At 40.3% G+C, this 17,972-nt stretch overlaps 4 protein-coding genes and 1 pseudogene across 5 annotated transcripts in view; 1 reads left to right on the top strand and 4 right to left on the bottom strand.

The window, feature by feature from the left end:
- LOC139549743 (gastrula zinc finger protein XlCGF17.1-like) overlaps positions 1–17,972 on the bottom strand; it is a 627,316-nt gene that overhangs the window by 104,926 nt on the left and 504,418 nt on the right. The window lies entirely within an intron of this gene.
- Positions 1–17,972, bottom strand: part of LOC139548119 (zinc finger protein ZFP2-like) — a 408,144-nt gene that overhangs the window by 16,618 nt on the left and 373,554 nt on the right. The window lies entirely within an intron of this gene.
- LOC139548854 (zinc finger protein 180-like) overlaps positions 1–17,972 on the bottom strand; it is a 300,106-nt gene that overhangs the window by 5,686 nt on the left and 276,448 nt on the right. The window contains exon 1 of one of the 2 annotated variants that reach the window (XM_071358757.1): positions 4,398–4,907. The exons of the other annotated variant lie outside the window; for it this stretch is intronic. Coding sequence (XP_071214858.1) covers positions 4,398–4,743 — 346 coding nt within the window. The 5' untranslated portion in view covers positions 4,744–4,907. Of the gene's footprint in view, positions 1–4,397; positions 4,908–17,972 lie in introns of those variants that run through there. 2 annotated transcript variants of the gene reach the window in all.
- Positions 1–17,972, top strand: part of LOC139549224 (zinc finger protein 664-like) — a 235,053-nt gene that overhangs the window by 179,801 nt on the left and 37,280 nt on the right. The window lies entirely within an intron of this gene.
- Positions 7,866–17,972, bottom strand: part of LOC139552313 (zinc finger protein 271-like) — a 28,897-nt pseudogene continuing 18,790 nt past the window's right edge.

Below are 17,972 nucleotides of genomic sequence, written 5' to 3'. Positions count from 1 at the left end.
TTGGACTTAAATCGTCTTTAAAATCTATGGAAAGACTTGAAAATGGCTTTCTAGCAATGATCAACAACCAACTTGACAGAACAGGAAGGATTTTAAAAAGAATAATGAATATTCACATGAAGATCAGTCTCCTATTGGATGACATCACTTCCCATCAAGCCACTTCCCATCAAGCCAACTCCTCGAAGGCCTTACTATGACATCACTCACTCCTTCTAGTTTGCAGTTGTCTAAAAAAACACTATTTTGCTCAAAACATTTATTTGTTTCTCTTTAGTGTGTTTATACTTTATACTATACTGTATTTTTATATCACTTTTCAACAGGAAAAGTTAAAATCACTGGAGGACGTCATGAACAATTCCTACATTTTTTATTTTTCAACTTTATTTAACCAGGTAGGCCAGTTGAGAACAAGTTCACATTTACAACTGCGACCTGGCAAAGATAAAGCAAAGCAGTGAGACAAAAACAACAGAATTACACATGGAATAACATGTGGGATAAACAAAAGTACAGTCAATAACACAATAGAAAAATCTATATACAGTGTTAAGTTAAAAATCACTGGAGGACGTCATGAACAATACAGTGTGTGCAAATGGAGTACAGAGGCAATAAAGGCAATAAGGCAATAAATAGGCCATAGTAGCAAAGTAATTACAATTTAGCATTAACACTGGAGTGATAGATGTGCAGATGATGTTGTGCAAGTAGAAATACTGGTGTGAGCAAAAAAAGTTAATAAAAACATGGGGATGAGGTAGGCAGTTGGATGGGCTATTTACAGATGGGCTGTGTACAGCTGCAGCGATCGGTAAGCTGCTCAGATAGCTGATGTTTAAAGTTAGTGAGGGAGATATAAGTCTCCAACTTCAGCGATTTTTGCAATTCGATCCAGTCATTGGCAGCAGAGAACTGGAAGGAAAGGCGGCCAAAGTAGGTGTTGGCTTTGGGGATGACCAGTGAGATATACTTCCTGGAGCGCGTCCTATGGGTGGGTGTTGCTATGGTGACCAGTGATCTGAGTTAAGGCAGCCTAGCAAAGACTTATAGATGACCTGGAGCCAGTTGGTTTGGCGACGAATATGTAGCGAGGGCCAGCTGACGAGAGCAGTGGTATATGGGGCTTTGGTGACAAAACGGATGGCACTGTGATAGACTGCATCCAGTTTACTGAGTAGAGTGTTGGAGGCTATTTTATAGGTGACATCACCGAAGTCGAGGATCGGTAGGATGGTCAGTTTTACGAGGGTATGTTTGGCAGCAAAAGTGAAGGATGCTTTGTTGCGAAATAGGAAGCCGATTCTAGATTTAATTTTGGATGGGAGATGCTTAATGTGAGTCTGGAAGGAGAATTTACAGTCTAACCAGACACCAAGGTATTTGCAGTTGTCCACGTATTCTAAGTCAGAGCTGTCCAGAGTAGTGATGCTGGACGGGCGAGCAGGTGCAGGCAGTGATCGGTTGAATAGCATGAATTTAGTTTTACTTGTGTTTAAGAGCAGTTGGAGGCCACGGAAGGAGAGTTGAATGGCATTGGTAGGTGGATTGGATACCACCAGCAGGTATATCTCTCTGGTCACCCCCAAAACCAATTCCTCCTTTGGCCGCCTCTCCTTCCAGTTCTCTGCTGCCAATGACTGGAGCGAACTACAAAAATCTCTGAAACTGGAAACACTTATCTCCCTCACTAGCTTAAAGCACCAGCTGTCAGAGCAGCTCACAGATTACTGCACCTGTACATAGCCCATCTATAATTTAGCCCAAACAACTACCTCTTCCCCTACTGTATTTATTTATTTTGCTCCTTTGCACCCCTTTATTTCTATTTCTACTTTGCACATTCTTCCACTGCAAATCTACCATTCCAGTGTTTTACTTGCTATATTGTATTTACTTCACCACCATGGCCTTTTTTTTGCCTTCACCTCCCTTATCCCACCTCACTTGCTCACATTGTATATAGACTTATTTTTCTACTGTATTATTGACTGTATGTTTGTTACACTCCATGTGTAACTCTGTGTGTTGTATGTGTCGAACTGCTTTGCTTTATCTTGGCCAGGTCGCAGTTGTAAATGAGAACTTGTTCTCAACTTGCCTACCTGGTTAAATAAAGGTTAAATAAATAAATTAAATAAATAAAATAGATCAGCAACGGTGGCTTGCAAACAGTGGATAGTAAGTAGCCCACCATTGGAATAACTATGTATAGTTATAACTGTAGTATCCTGTATAACTATGTATAGTTATAACTGTAGTATCCTGTATAACTGTAGTATCCTGTATAACTGTAGTATCCTGTATAACTATGTATAGTTATAACTGTAGTATCCAGTATAACTGTAGTATCCTGTATAACTATGTATAGTTATAACTGTAGTATCCTGTATAACTATGTATAGTTATAACTGTAGTATCCAGTATAGTCTGGGAGGAGGTGAAACCACTCAGGCTTATTTGATGTGATCTAATGTTTTGATCATCTAGTTTTCCTTACAAGCATTCAGTCACCAAAGGGGTTCGGTCATTCCTTTGTTTATATACTGTCTCATTGACAAAAATATTTTGGATTATTTGTTTACATCATTCCTTTGTCTCAACCCAGTACACAGTAAACGTACCGAGGTTCTAATGTTGCCAAGGAGACACATTTTATTTATTTATTTACAGTTTGGAGGGTTGGGGGTCTGACATCCAGGATACACATTGTATTATTTATTTACAGTTTGGAGGGTTGGGGGTCTGACATCCAGGATACACATTGTATTATTTATTTACAGTTTGGAGGGTTGGGCGTCTGACATTCAGGATTCACATTTTATTATTTATTTACAGTTTGGAGGACAAGTTATCCTGGGATCTAACATTACTCTGAGACTAGTTATCCTGGGATCTTACATTACCCTGAGACTAGTTATCCTGGGATCTTACATTACTCTGAGACTAGTTATCCTGGGGAATAGTTTTAATACATTTGCAAAAAACCTAAACCTGTTTTTGCTTTGGCATTATGGGGTATTGTGATGTCATTATGGGGTATTGTGATGTCATTATGGGGTATTGTGATGTCATTGTGGGGTATTGTGATACATTTTAAAATAAAGGGATGCACCGATATTACATTTTTGGCTAATACCAATAACCAATATTTTCCTTGCCCCAAAAAATGATACCGATAACCGATATTTAAAATTTTAAAGGCCTTTTAAGCATTCTAGTACAGCATTCTAAAAATTAACACACACACGGACGCAGCGGTCTAAGCCACTGCATCTCAGTGCAAGAGGTGTCACTACAGTCCCTGGTTCGAATCCAGGCTGTATCACATCCGGCCGTGATTGGGAGTCCCACAGTAATTTTCTGTTATTGGTGTTAAGAGGACGACAAAAGGAGAGGGATCCCACATGTGGATAGGAAGATACAAATTATCATTATTACTGGAAAATATTCATTTAAAATCCAGGAATTTTACAACTTTAGCTCTCTAGGTCAAGCCAGTATGTTACAGTAGGTTGTAACGCTCTAGGTCATGCCAGTAGGTTACAGTAGGTTGTAACTCTCTAGGTCATGCCAGTAGGTTACAGTAGGTTGTATCTCTCTAGGTCATGCCAGTAGGCTACAGTAGATTATATCTCTCTAGGTCATGCCAGTAGGTTACAGTAGGCTACAGTAGGTTGTATCCAAGTGGAAACAATTATCAACCCAATATGTTAAGTGTCAAATTTGGTCAACAACTAAATGAATGGCTTATTTGCTACGTGAGGTTTACTTGATCCAACAGAAGTTTCGTAATGCCTAAGTTGTTATGTGGACACGTGACATACCGACAACTTTGATAAAAACACTATAGGAGTGGTCTCCAGATCGCTATGCATATTCATGCTAGTAGCTTAGCATCTCTCTCCATTGAATACAGGCGGTTGACGACAACCACCCTCATAGAATATAAACAATAGATTACAATAATAAGATGAATCCACCAATCCAAAGAAAGGATAGGCAGGAGCTAGACAACCCGCAGTGCCGCTTTGTGGGCAACAACTCCCCTTGTTAGGGCGGAGAGACATCTTGTCAGTATATCCATAATCTTTGTTGTAGCCAACCCAACTCTCGCATGGCACTATTGGGCGGCACGGTGTGTCGTAAAACATCACTACATGAAAATCACAACATGCCGTGCCCCCCAGTCTGCGGTCAGCAGATAGACCCTTCTCAAATATATATGATAAGTCACTTTTTGGAAACGGAACAGAGAAAACAAGGGGTAGCTTGTTCTCTACGTCGTCTGATTCTAGACATATCAGTCATCATCCTGGGCCCTCCGTTGAAGAGGTATTGACGAGCCAACTCTGAATATCCAAAGTTAAAAACGAATTTAAGGTGGTACTTACTGGTGTTAATCAGATCTCCTATCTCCTCCTCTTCATCTTTCAATGTGACAGTTATCTCCCCTTCATTCTTCACTCCAAAAACTGCATCCTCCTCTTTCTCTTCCTCCTCTTCTTTCATTGTAACATCCTCCTCCTCTTTCACTCTGAATGCGTCTTCCTCTTCTTTCACTGAAACGTCTTTCTCTTCTTCTTTCACTGTAACAGCCTCACCCTCTACTTCTATTTTTACTGTGATATCCTCTTCTTCCTTCTCCTCTTTCACGACAATGTTCAGCCCCAGAGCTTCTTTCTCCGTCCAGCAGACCCCCTCTTCTTTAACGAGAGGGGAGATGTTTAGTGAGCTCATGTTCAGGGATGTTAGCTAGCTATCATTAGCGACTAGGCTAGTGCTAATTTAACCAGCCAGCTACTATAGCTGACTAATACAAAATAACGTAATATTAAATTATATAGGTTAACAACTAGATACGACCTAAGTGTGTCGAAAACACAGTTGCTAATATACACCTAAAGCGTATAAATAGATTGAATCTTTCGGCTATGTTGGCTAGCTAGCTACCGAGGTGGTTGACGAGCTGTTTCTGAAGAACCGTCCACTAGATTATACGTCACGCTGGCAGCGTCGCCTGAAAGACGCACATCGCCGTCTGCTGACTGGAGTGGAAACGCAGTTGAGGATCATATTTTATTTTCCGACAAAAGATTATTTTAAATGGATTTAATTAAATAATACCATTATATTGAGACATACAAAGACAGGAATGTGTTGATTGATTAGTGAGAATAAAAAATGTTTACCACAGCATATTTAAGGCAGTTTCATTAAGTTATACTACATCTAAATAAGTAGCTAGCTACTGTAGGTCTATACTGCTCCTACACAGTGTAACAATACATCATGTAGATGTATATAATGAACAGACTAGGTCTATACTGCTCCTACATGGTGTAACAATACATCATGTAGATGTATATAATGAACAGACTAGGTCTATACTGCTCCTACATGGTGTAACAATACATCATGTAGATGTATATAATGAACAGACTAGGTCTATACTGCTCCTACATGGTGTAACAATACATCATGTAGATGTATATAATGAACAGACTAGGTCTATACTGCTCCTACATGGTGTAACAATACATCATGTAGATGTATATAATGAACAGACTAGGTCTATACTGCTCCTACATGGTGTAACAATACATCATGTAGATGTACATATTGAACAGACTAGGTCTATACTGCTCCTACATAGTGTAACAATACATCATGTAGATGTATATAATGAACAGACTAGGTCTATACTGCTCCTACATGGTGTAACAACACATCATGTGGATGTATATAATGAACAGACTAGGTCCATACTGCTCCTCCATGGTGTAACAATACATCATGTAGATGTATATAATGAACAGACTAGGTGTATACTGCTCCTACATGGTGTAACAATACATCATGTAGATGTATATAATGAACAGGCTAGGTCTATACTGCTCCTACATGGTGTAACAATACATCATGTAGATGTATATAATGAACAGACTAGGTCCATACTGCTCCTACATTGTGTAACAATACATCATGTAGATGTATATAATGAACAGACTAGGTCCATACTGCTCCTACATTGTGTAACAATACATCATGTAGATGTATATAATGAACAGACTAGGTCCATACTGCTCCTACATTGTGTAACAATACATCATGTAGATGTATATAATGAACAGACTAGGTCCATACTGCTCCTACATTGTGTAACAATACATCATGTAGATGTATATAATGAACAGACTAGGTCCATACTGCTCCTACATTGTGTAACAATACATCATGTAGATGTATATAATGAACAGACTAGGTCCATACTGCTCCTACATTGTGTAACAATACATCATGTAGATGTATATAATGAACAGACTAGTTCTATACTGCTCCTACATGGTGTAACAATACATCATGTAGATGTATATAATGAACAGACTAGGTCTATACTGCTCCTACATGGTGTAACAATACATCATGTAGATGTATATAATGAACAGACTAGGTCTATACTGCTCCTACATGGTGTAACAATACATCATGTAGATGTATATAATGAACAGACTAGGTCTATACTGCTCCTACATGGTGTAACAATACATCATGTAGATGTATATAATGAACAGACTAGGTCTATACTGCTCCTACATGGTGTAACAATACATCATGTAGATGTATATAATGAACAGACTAGGTCCATACTGCTCCTACATGGTGTAACAATACATCATGTAGATGTATATAATGAACAGACTAGGTCTATACTGCTCCTACATGGTGTAACAATACATCATGTAGATGTATATAATGAACAGACTATGTCTATACTGCTCCTACATGGTGTAACAATACATCATCACGTGGGACTTTAAGGCAATGCTGTTGTTACACTGGTGAGTAAAATTGTTTTACTCCACTGCTTCCTACACTTTAAGTAAAGTGAAGGCGACTATTTGAGCCTCAGCCTTGATTTAAAATTTTATTTCCATAAAATTAATAACTTTCATTGTCTTCAATGAAAATGACCTTTCAAAAATGGAATGCAACATTGTATGGAACATTACTGTCAAGTGACTTGATGTCTACGGTGCCAAAGAGATTGATAGGTGGGAGTGTTGGGAGTGTCCAGTGTGTTGATTTAACGATAATAATGTCATAATCCACTTTTAACAACCATCAGAACTGGTTAAAAAAAGGTTGCATCCCAACGTGGCAATAAACACTAGGCAAAGTGACCGTGTCACAATGAACTCAAACATTTTACCATTGGAACACTTGATGTAATTAAATCAAACGTTTTACCATTGGGACGCTTGATGTAATTAAATCAAACGTTTTACCATTGGAACACTTGATGTAATTAAATCAAACGTTTTACCATTGGAACACTTGATGTAATTAAATCAAACGTTTTACCATTGGGACGCTTGATGTAATTAAATCAAACGTTTTACCATTGGAACACTTGATGTAATTAAATCAAACGTTTTACCATTGGAACACTTGATTCACATTCTCCATGGTTGTCTCCAGCATGCTAAAGCGTTCACAGCTGGCGATCCCTCATCGTGATTGGTTGTTCCCCACCATTTGCAACAACGTCACTGAGCACCATCACTATCTTTCCTTCATGGATCTCCTGCATGTTTACAAATCTGGCATTACTCATCTCATATGTATATACTGTATGCTATCCTATTCTACTGTATCTTAGTCTATGCATTACTCATCTCATATATATATATACTATATTCTATCCTATTCTACTGTATCTTAGTCTATGTATTACTCATCTCATATGTATATACTGTATTCTATCCTATTCTACTGTATCTTAGTCTATGTATTACTCATCTCATATGTATATACTGTATTCTATTCATTAACAAATACTAAGAGGGACCAAGAGTCTGTTGATTGGTCAGTCATTGGGTTCATTTGTTGAAGTCAAATCAAGCTTTATTTATGCAGCACATTTCAGACATGGATGCAACACAATGGCTTCACAAGAAAAAACAATGAAAATAAACAGAAATATTGAGGATAAAAAAACGAAGAACAACTGAAAGACTATTGAGCATTGCAAAGGAAATGCCATTGATTCAAATATTAACAATATGATGCTACATCCAACCCAAAACATAACTTGTTTTTTAGGAGGGGCTCTGAAAGACACTACGGGGGCATCGATTCAAAATTGACTGGTAACAACTGGGACCTAAAAGACACCCACCATGAGACCCACTAAATCTGCCCAAGAAGAGGCAAACAAAAGAAAAACCCACAACAAACTTTAAGACAGGAAGCAAACCAAAAAGGTAGCGCAACTAAAGGTGTTGACTCTCCACATCTATCAAGACAACTGGAGCACTGGGCCAGACACTCTTAAATAGAACCTGGACCAGCTCAGGTGAAACACCTTCCCACTAACGAGATGGACAAGCCAGCACAGGTGTAACACATACTGACACCAATCAGTGCGTCCTACGTGCTAACGAGCTATACGCGCTAAAGTCCAACCTCAAAACATAAATGGAAAAACCAAAGACTAACTAACACCTTAAAAGAATGTGCACCACCAACAGAAAACAACTTCCATTTCACAATATAATCAACTACAATTCTTCACCAATATAAACATGGTGTCTACTGGCTATCAACAATTAAAAACAAGAAAAAGTGTGTTTTTCCCCCACTAGCTTCTAGGACTCTCCTCCCCTTGGAACGATAACACTGACAAGAGATTTACAATGTCTTTTGGGTGATAAAACCTGAAGAGACCGCATTCCAGAGCATGAGTTAATGTTTCTGTTCTATATGGTACCAGGGAGAGATGACCCCAGGGCCAGACCCTGGTCTCTACACAAAGTGTACTGTTTTTACAGCAGATACTGTCTGCTGTAAAAGATACATCAGATACATCCCCTTGAAAACAACTTCCATTTCACATTATAATCAACTACAATGCTTCACCTTCACCTATAAAAACATGAAAAATAACGTGTATTTTTCTCTTCCTAAAACTCACTAGCTTCTAGGAACTCTCGTCCCCTTGGAACGAGCCCAAACATAACTCATCTCTAATACGGAAATTCAAAATAATTTGTGATCCATGGAACGCACTGGCTAAACACAAAACACAAATCTTTTTGACTGCCCAAACTTGAGATAATCAGAAACCAAGTTGTCCTCACCATGGACACAAGCACCAAAAACCCTGTTGTTTTGACAAGTAGCAATAAATCACTGACATCGATTAGGGGGGAAATCAGGTTGTATGTTCTGTTGAAACTAACACAACTAAAAAAAACACATGGAAATGGGAGATATCATTTAGCTCACTGGTTAGAGGACAACCTGCAGAAGACAGTCAGCTACATTTTGGAGTGATGCATTTAAATGTAGGGGTCGCTAAAGAAAGGAACGCAACACTTATTTGTCATCACTCATCGATATCATGTTGAAATCAATTGTGCCGAGAGGAGGGAGATGAGGTTGCACGTCCTGTTAAAACGAACAGCTCAAAAAACACACGGAATCTGGGAATCATGTGTACATCCCTGGTTAGAGGACAACTTGTAGAAAACAGCTAGCTACGTTTTGAGGTGTTGCATTTTGATTCAAGTGGGTCACCAACATGGTAAGTGTAACACAGCTCTTTTTGTGTCACTTTTTTGTTAAATCTCATAAATAGTCATCTTTCAATTCAGAGCCTGGATTTTCCCCCTGAGGCTAATATCCATATCATGTTGAAATCAATAGAACAGGGGACAAACATTTAGGGTTCTACATTGTGACATCATTAAAATACTCCTTCTACAATGTTAAAAGAGAACATTGAGAGAACATCTACATTGTGACATTAATTCATTGATATCATGAAACAACTCCATGTATTTTCTGATGTTTGATCAGATATCTTTTATCAGTGTATCTCTTCCCACATTGATCACAGCTATGAGGTTTTTCTCCCGTGTGTATTCTCTGGTGTACAGTCAGATGGCCAGATTGAATAAAACTCTTCCCACATTGATCACAGCTGAAAGATTTCTCTCCTGTGTGTGTTCTCTGGTGTAGAGTCAAAGAGCCAGATGTAGTAAAACTCTTCCCACATTGAACACAGCTATAAGGTTTCTCTCCTGTGTGTATTCTCTGGTGCACTGTTAGCTCTCCAGATTGACTAAAACTCTTCCCACATTGATCACAGCTATAAGGTTTCTCTCCTGTGTGTTCTCTGGTGTATAGTCAGATTGTCAGATCTAGTAAAACTTTTCCCACATTGACCACAACTATAAGGTTTCTCTCCTGTGTGGATTCTCTGGTGCACTGTCAGATCTCCAGATTGACTAAAACTCTTCCCACATTGATCACAGATATAAGGTTTCTCTCCTGTGTGTGTTCTCTGGTGTCGAGTCAGCTGGTTAGATGTAGTAAAACACTTCCCACATTGATCACAGCTATACGGTTTCTCTCCTGTGTGGATTCTCTGGTGCACTGTCAGATCTCCAGATTGACTAAAACTCTTCCCACATTGATCACAGATATAAGGTTTCTCTCCTGTGTGTGTTCTCTGGTGTAGAGTCAGCTGGTTAGATGTAGTAAAACACTTCCCACATTGATCACAGCTATACGGTTTCTCTCCTGTGTGTGTTCTCTGGTGTACAGTCAGATGGCCAGATTGAATAAAACTCTTCCCACATTGACCACAGCTCAAAGGTTTCTCTCCTGTGTGTGTTCTCTGGTGTGCAATCAGATGTGTATATCTAGTAAAACTCTGCCCACATTGGTCACAGTTAAAAGGTATCTCTCCTGTGTGTATTCTCTGGTGTTTGGTCAGAGCTCCAGTTTGACTAAAACTCTTCCCACATTGATTACAGCTATAAGGTTTCTCTCCTGTGTGTGTTCTCTGGTGTATCTTCAGATGGCTAGATGCTGTAAAACTCTTCCCACAGTGACCACAGCTAAAAGGTTTCTCTCCTGTGTGTATTCTCTGGTGATTGGTCAGAGCTCCAGATTGACTAAAACTCTTCCCACATAGATCACAGCTATAAGGTTTCTCTCCTGTGTGTATTCTCTGGTGTACAGTCAGATCGCTAGATGTAGTAAAACTCTTCCCACATTGATCACAGCTAAAAGGTTTCTCTCCTGTGTGTGTTCTCTGGTGTACAATCAGCTGGCTATATCTAGTAAAACTCTTCCCACATTGGTCACAGCTAAAAGATTTCTCTCCTGTGTGTGTTCTCTGGTGTACAGTCAAATGGCAAGATCTAACAAAACTCTTCCCACATTGACCACAGCTATAAGATTTCTCTCCTGTGTGTGTTCTCTGATGTCGAGTCAGAACGCTAGATGTAGTTAAACTCTTCCTACATTGACCACAGCTATAAGGTTTCTCTCCTGTGTGTGTTCTCTGGTGTACAGTCAAATGGCAAGATCTAACAAAACTCTTCCCACATTGACCACAGCTATAGGGTTTCTCTCTTGTGTGTGTTCTCTGGTGTATTTTAAGTTCTGATGAAGATTTGCAACCTTTCCCACAGTCAGAGCAGAAGTGAGATTTCTTCCCTGTGGTTCTCTGCTGGTGTTTCTTGAGGTGTTTTGACTTGGAGAGACTCTTCTCTGCCTCATCAGCATCATGATGTTGTTGAGGCTCCCCAGAGGATCCACGATAGTCACGTCTCTCTCCTGTGTGAACAACAAGTCAGACAGATGGTTAAAAGCCCACAACAGCAGAACTCCACTGTAAAAGGTGATGCCAACAGCGTAGCCATGATGTTGTACAACAATTGTCGTCTGCCCTTGGTTCACTCCAGACTTGACTGCCCTTGACCAGCACAAAAACACCCTGTGGCGTACTGCACTAGCATCGAATATTCCCCGCGATATGAAACTTTCAGGGAAGTCAGAAACCAATACACACGGTCATTTTGAAAAAGCTAGCCTTTACTTTCCTAACAGAAATATGCATCCTGCAGCACTAATTCCCAAAAGTTTTGGGACACTGTAAAGTCCATGGAAAATAAGAGTATCTCCTCCCAGCTGCCAACTGCACTGAGGCTAGGAAACACTGTCACCACTGATAAATCCACGACAATAGAGCAATTCAATAAGCATTTTTCTACGGTTGGCCATGCTTTCCACCTGGCTACCCCAACCCCGGCTAACAGCTCCGCACCCCTCGCAGCAACTTGCCCAAGCTCCCCCTGCTTCTCCTTCACCCAAATCCAGACAGCTGATGTTCTGAAAGAGCTGCAAAATCTGGATGCCTAAAAATCAGCTGGGCTAGACAATCTGGACCCTCTCTTCCTAAAGTTATCTGCCGCCATTGTTGCAACCCCTATTACTGGTCTGTTCAACCTCTCTTTGGTATCGTCTGAGATTCCTAAAGATCGGAAAGCTGCCGTGGTCATCCCCCTCTTCAAAGGGGGTGACACTCTAGACCCAAACTGTTGTAGACCTATATCCATCCTGCCCTGCCTTTCTAAAGTCTTCGAAAGCCAAGTGAACAAACAGATCACTGACCATTTCGAATCCCACCGTACCTTCTCCGCTATGCAATCTGGTTTCCGAGCTGGTCGCGGGTGCACCTCAGCCACCCTCAACGTCCTAAACGATATCAAAACCGCCATCGATAAAAGACAGTACTGTGCAGCCGTATTCATCAACCTAGCCAAGTCTTTCGACTCTGTCAATCATCGTATTCTTATCGGCAGACTCAACAGCCTTGGTTTCTCAAATGACTGCCTCGCCTGGTTCACCAACTACTTCTCTGATGGAGTTCAGTGTGTCAAATCGGAGGGCCTGTTGTCCGGACCTCTGGCAGTCTCTATGGGGGTGCCACAGGGTTCAATTCTCAGGCTGACTCTCTGTATATATCAATGCTGTAACTCTTGCTGTGGGTGTTTCTCTGATGACACCATTCTGTATACATATGGCCCTTCTTTGGACACTGTGTTAACAAACCTCCATACGAGCTTCAACGCCATACAACACTCCTTCCGTGGCCTCCAACTGCTCTTATATGCTAGTAAAACTAAATGCTCTTCAACCGATCGCTGCCTGCATCCGCCCGCCCGACAAGCATCACTACTCTGGACTAGAGGTCGACCGATTATGATTTTTCAATGCCGATACCGACACCGATTATTGGAGGGGGATAAAAGCCGATACCGATTAATCGGACGATTTATTTAAAAAAAATGTTTTTAAATATATATATCATACACACACATTTTTGTAATAATGACAATTGCAACAATACTGAATGAACAATGAACACTTTTATTTTAACTTAAAATAATACATAAATACACACACACACAGCTCTGAAGTGACAATGATACTGAAGAGTCTGCTTAGGAGACAAATACTCTCAACTGTTTGAATAAAAATAGAGTTTAAGTTACCTGTGATGAACGTTGAAAACAAAAACTTTAATTTATATATGCAGGAAATCCTATTTTAATAATGGGCATGGTAAGAATTGACAACCAAAGTGCGAGTCATAATTCCCATGACACCTAGCAAAAAGCGGTTCCTTCATTTATTGCATAGGATATTTTTAGATTCACTTAAAATAAGGTCTGTGTTTCGTGTAGGCTTACATCACCGTGCCAATTTTATAACTGTGTAGATATCCATAGGACAAGGTAACTCTGATCAATATTGGCTAAATATAGGCGAAAATAAAAAAAATTATAGAGTGGATTTATGAAAATATGTTGACAAACGTTACCTTATCCTAGTGAGATTTACACGGGTATCAAAACGTCGAGGCGGTTTAAGCCTGCACGAAGCACAGACCTTATTTGAAGTAGATCAAGACATTCTCTATGGAAGACATGAACGGTAAAATAACGAAGGAACCCCTTTCAAATTCAGCCGCAAGTTATTACAGGAATTATAACGCGTCGACTATTTCTCTCTAAACCATATACCTTTGACTAATCCGGAAACTATCACCTCGAAAACAAAACGTTTATTCCGTTCCGTATGTTATCTAACGGTTGGCATCTATGAGTCTAAATATTCCTGTTACATTGCACAACCTTCAATGTTGTCATAATTACGTAACATTCTGGCAAATTAGTTCGCAAAGAGCCAGGCGGCCCAAACTGTTGCATATACCCTGACTCTGCATGCAATGAACGCAAGAGAAATCACACAATTTCACCTGGTTAATATTGCCTGCTATTTGCTGCAATTTCAATAATTACGTTGGAAACGCTATTAGCGCGCACCCCGCTAACTAGCTAGCCATTTCACATCGGTTACACCAGCCTAATCTCGGGAGTTGATAGGCTTGAAGTCATAAACAGCGCAATGCTTGAAGCATTGCGAAGAGCTGCTGGCAAAAGGCACGAAAGTGCTGTTTGAATGAATGCTTACGAGCCTGCTGCTGCCTACCACCGCCCAGTCAGACTGCTCTATCAAATCATAGACTTAATTATAACATAATAACACAGAAATATGAGCCTTAGGTCATTAATATGGCCGAATCCGGAAACTATCATCTCGAAAACAAGACGTTTATTCTTTCAGTGAAATACGGAACCGTTCCGTATTTTATCTAACGGGTGGCATCCATAAGTCTAAATATTCCTGTTACATTGCACAACCTTCAATGTTGTCATAATTACGTAAAATTCTGGCAAATTAGTTCGCAAAGAGCCAGGCGGCCCAAACTGTTGCATATACCCTGACTCTGCATGCAATGAACGCAAGAGAAATCACACAATTTCACCTGGTTAATATTGCCTGCTAACCTGGATTTCTATTAGCTAAATATGCAGGTTTAAAAATATATACTTGTGTATTGATTTTAAGAAAGGCATTGATGTTTATGGTTAAGTACACATTGGAGCAATGACAGTCATTGATTGATTGTTTTTTATAAGATAAGTTTAATGCTAGCTAGCAACTTAGCTTACTGCACTCGCCAACAGGCAGGCTCCTCGTGGAGTGCAATGTAATCAGGTGTTAGAGCATTGGACTAGTTAACTGTAAGGTTGCAAGATTGGATCCCCCGAGCTGACAAGGTTAAAAATCTGTCGTTCTGCCCCGTTCCTAGGCCGTCATTGAAAATAAGAATGTGTTCTTAACTGACTTGCCTAGTTAAATAAAGATTAAATAAAAGGTGTAAAAAAAAAAGTATATAAAAAAAATAAAAATACATCTGCAAATCGGCGCCCAAAAATACCGATTTCCGATTGTTATGAAAACTTGAAATCGGCCCTGATTAAATCGGTCGACCTCTACTCTGGACGGTTCTGACTTAGAATATGTGGACAACTATAAATACCTAGGTGTCTGGTTAGACTGTAAACTCTCCTTCCAGACTCACATTAAGCATCTCCAATCCAAAGTTAAATCTAGAATCGGCTTCCTATTTCCTATAGCCTCCTTCACGCTGCCAAACATGGCCTCGTAAAACTGACTATCCTACCGATCCTTGACGTCGGTTATGTCATTTACAAAAGGTGATTCTACAAAGTATTGAAAAGTATTATTGGTGTGAATACAAGAACAATAACATAGGCCTACTGTAGGACCCATAACTTCACCTAACAGCATACACCTACTGTAGGACCCATAACTTCACCTAACAACAACATAGACCTACTGTAGGACCCATAACAATAACATAGACCTACTGTAGGACCCATAACTTCACCTAACAATAACATAGACCTACTGTAGGACCCATAACTTCACCAAAAAACAACATAGACCTACTCTAGGACCCATAACTTCACCTAACAACAACATAGACCTACTGTAGGACCCATAACTTCACCTAACAACAACATAGACCTACTGTAGGACCCCTAACTTCACCTAACAATAACATAGACCTACTGTAGGACCCATAACTTCACCTAACAACAACCTAGACCTACTGTAGGACCCATAACTTCACCTAACAATAACATAGACCTACTGTAGGACCCATAACTTCACCTAACAACAACATAGACCTATGACTATAAATAATTTAATATTTACAGGTGAAACATGGAAACTAAAATGTATTTTTCATGACATTTCATAACCTGATCACCAGATAATTTTGTGAATAATCCCACTAGGCTACTCTGTAATGTGATGTCATTCTAAATGTCCTGAATAACGGAAAATAGCTCAGACTAACGTGACCCTACTGTAAATAAAGCAGACAATAACACAATGTAAACATCAATTTGTTAGGGATGTTGGATCCAACGTGGAGCACAGCATAACTGTCTTTACCAGAGTAAAGAATGAAGAAGCACTTTGGTTGTTGCATGTCGTGATGTTTGTCATGTGACTGGCATTCAGAAAATGATTTCCTGGATCAGCTGATGATAGTTGAACATGTGACTGTTACTAAATTGCTACAGTATTAAGAATTATGTGTAATTATTGAACCAGTTATATGCATATCATATCTTCTGGGCCCGAGTAGCAGGCAGTTTAATTTGGGCACGCTTTTCATCCAAAATTCCAAATGCTGCCCCCTACCCTAGAGAAGTTAAGCTCGAGACCTTGGGTCTCGACCCCGCCCTGTGCAACTGGGTCCTGGACTTTCTGACCGGCTGCCCCCAGGTGGCGAAGGTAGGAAACAATATCTCCACCCCGCTGATCCTCAACACTGGGGCCCCACAAGGGTGCGTTCTGAGCCCTCTCCTGTACTCCCTGTTCACCCATGACTGTGTGGCCATGCACGCCTCCAACTCAATCATCAAGTTTGCAGACGACACTACAGTGGTCGGCTTGATTACCAACAACGACAAGACGACCCGCAGGGAGGAGGTGAGGGCACTCGGAGTGTGGTGTCAGGAAAATAACCTCTCACTCAACATCAACAAAACAAAGGAGATGATCGTGGACTTCAGGAAACTGCAGAGGGAGCACCCCCCTATCCACATCGACGGGACAGTAGTGGAGAAGGTGGAACGTTTTTAGTTCCTCGGCGTACACATCACAGACAAACTGAAATGGTCCACCCACACAGACAGTGTGGTGAAGAAGGCGCAACAGCGACTCTTCAACCTCAGGAGGCTGAAGAAATTTGTCTTGTCACCGAACACACTCACAAACTTTTATAGACGCACAATTGAGAGCATCCTGTCGGGCTGTATAACCGCCTGGTATGGCAACTGCACCGCCCTCAACCGCAAGACCCTCCAGAGGGTGGTCCGGTCTGCACAAGGCATCACCGGGGCAAACTACCTGCCCTCCAGGACACCTACACCACTCGATGTCACAGGAAGGCCAAAAAGATCATCAAGGACAACAACCACCCGAGCCACTGCCTGTTCACACCGCTATCATCCAGAAGGCGAGGTCAGTAAAGTTGCATCAAAGCTGGGACCGAGAGACTGAAAAAACAGCTTATATCTCAAGGCCATCAGACTGTTAAACAGCCATCACTAACATTGAGAGGCTGCTGCCAACATACAGACTCAATCTCTGGCCACTTTAATAAATGGACTTAATAAAAGGTATCTCTAGTCACTTTAAATAACGCAACTTTAATAATGTTCACATACGCTACATTACTCTCATATGTATATACTCATATGTATATACAGTATTCTATAACATCTACTGCATCTGCCTATGACGCACGGCCATCGCTCATCCATGTATTTATATGTACATATTCTTATTCATCCCTTACATTTGTGTGTATACGGTAGTTGTTGTGAATTTGTTAGATTACTTGTTAGATATTACTGCATTGTCGGAACTAGAAGCACAAGCATTTCGCTACAGTCGCATTAACATCTGCTAACCATGTGTATGTGACCAATAACATCTGCTAACCATGTGTATGAGACCATTAACATCCGCTAACCATGTGTATGTGACCATTAACACCCGCTAACCATGTGTATGTGACCATTAACACCCGCTAACCATGTGTATGTGACCATTAACACCCGCTAACCATGTGTATGTGACCATTAACATCCGCTAACCATGTGTATGTGACCATTAACATCCGCTAACCATGTGTATGTGACCATTAACATCCG

Source organism: Salvelinus alpinus, chromosome 2 (genome assembly GCF_045679555.1).
Source record: "Salvelinus alpinus chromosome 2, SLU_Salpinus.1, whole genome shotgun sequence".
NCBI lineage: Eukaryota > Metazoa > Chordata > Actinopteri > Salmoniformes > Salmonidae > Salvelinus > Salvelinus alpinus.
Note: the sequence above shows the minus strand (reverse complement) of the source record. Positions and strands in the feature narration are given on the sequence as shown.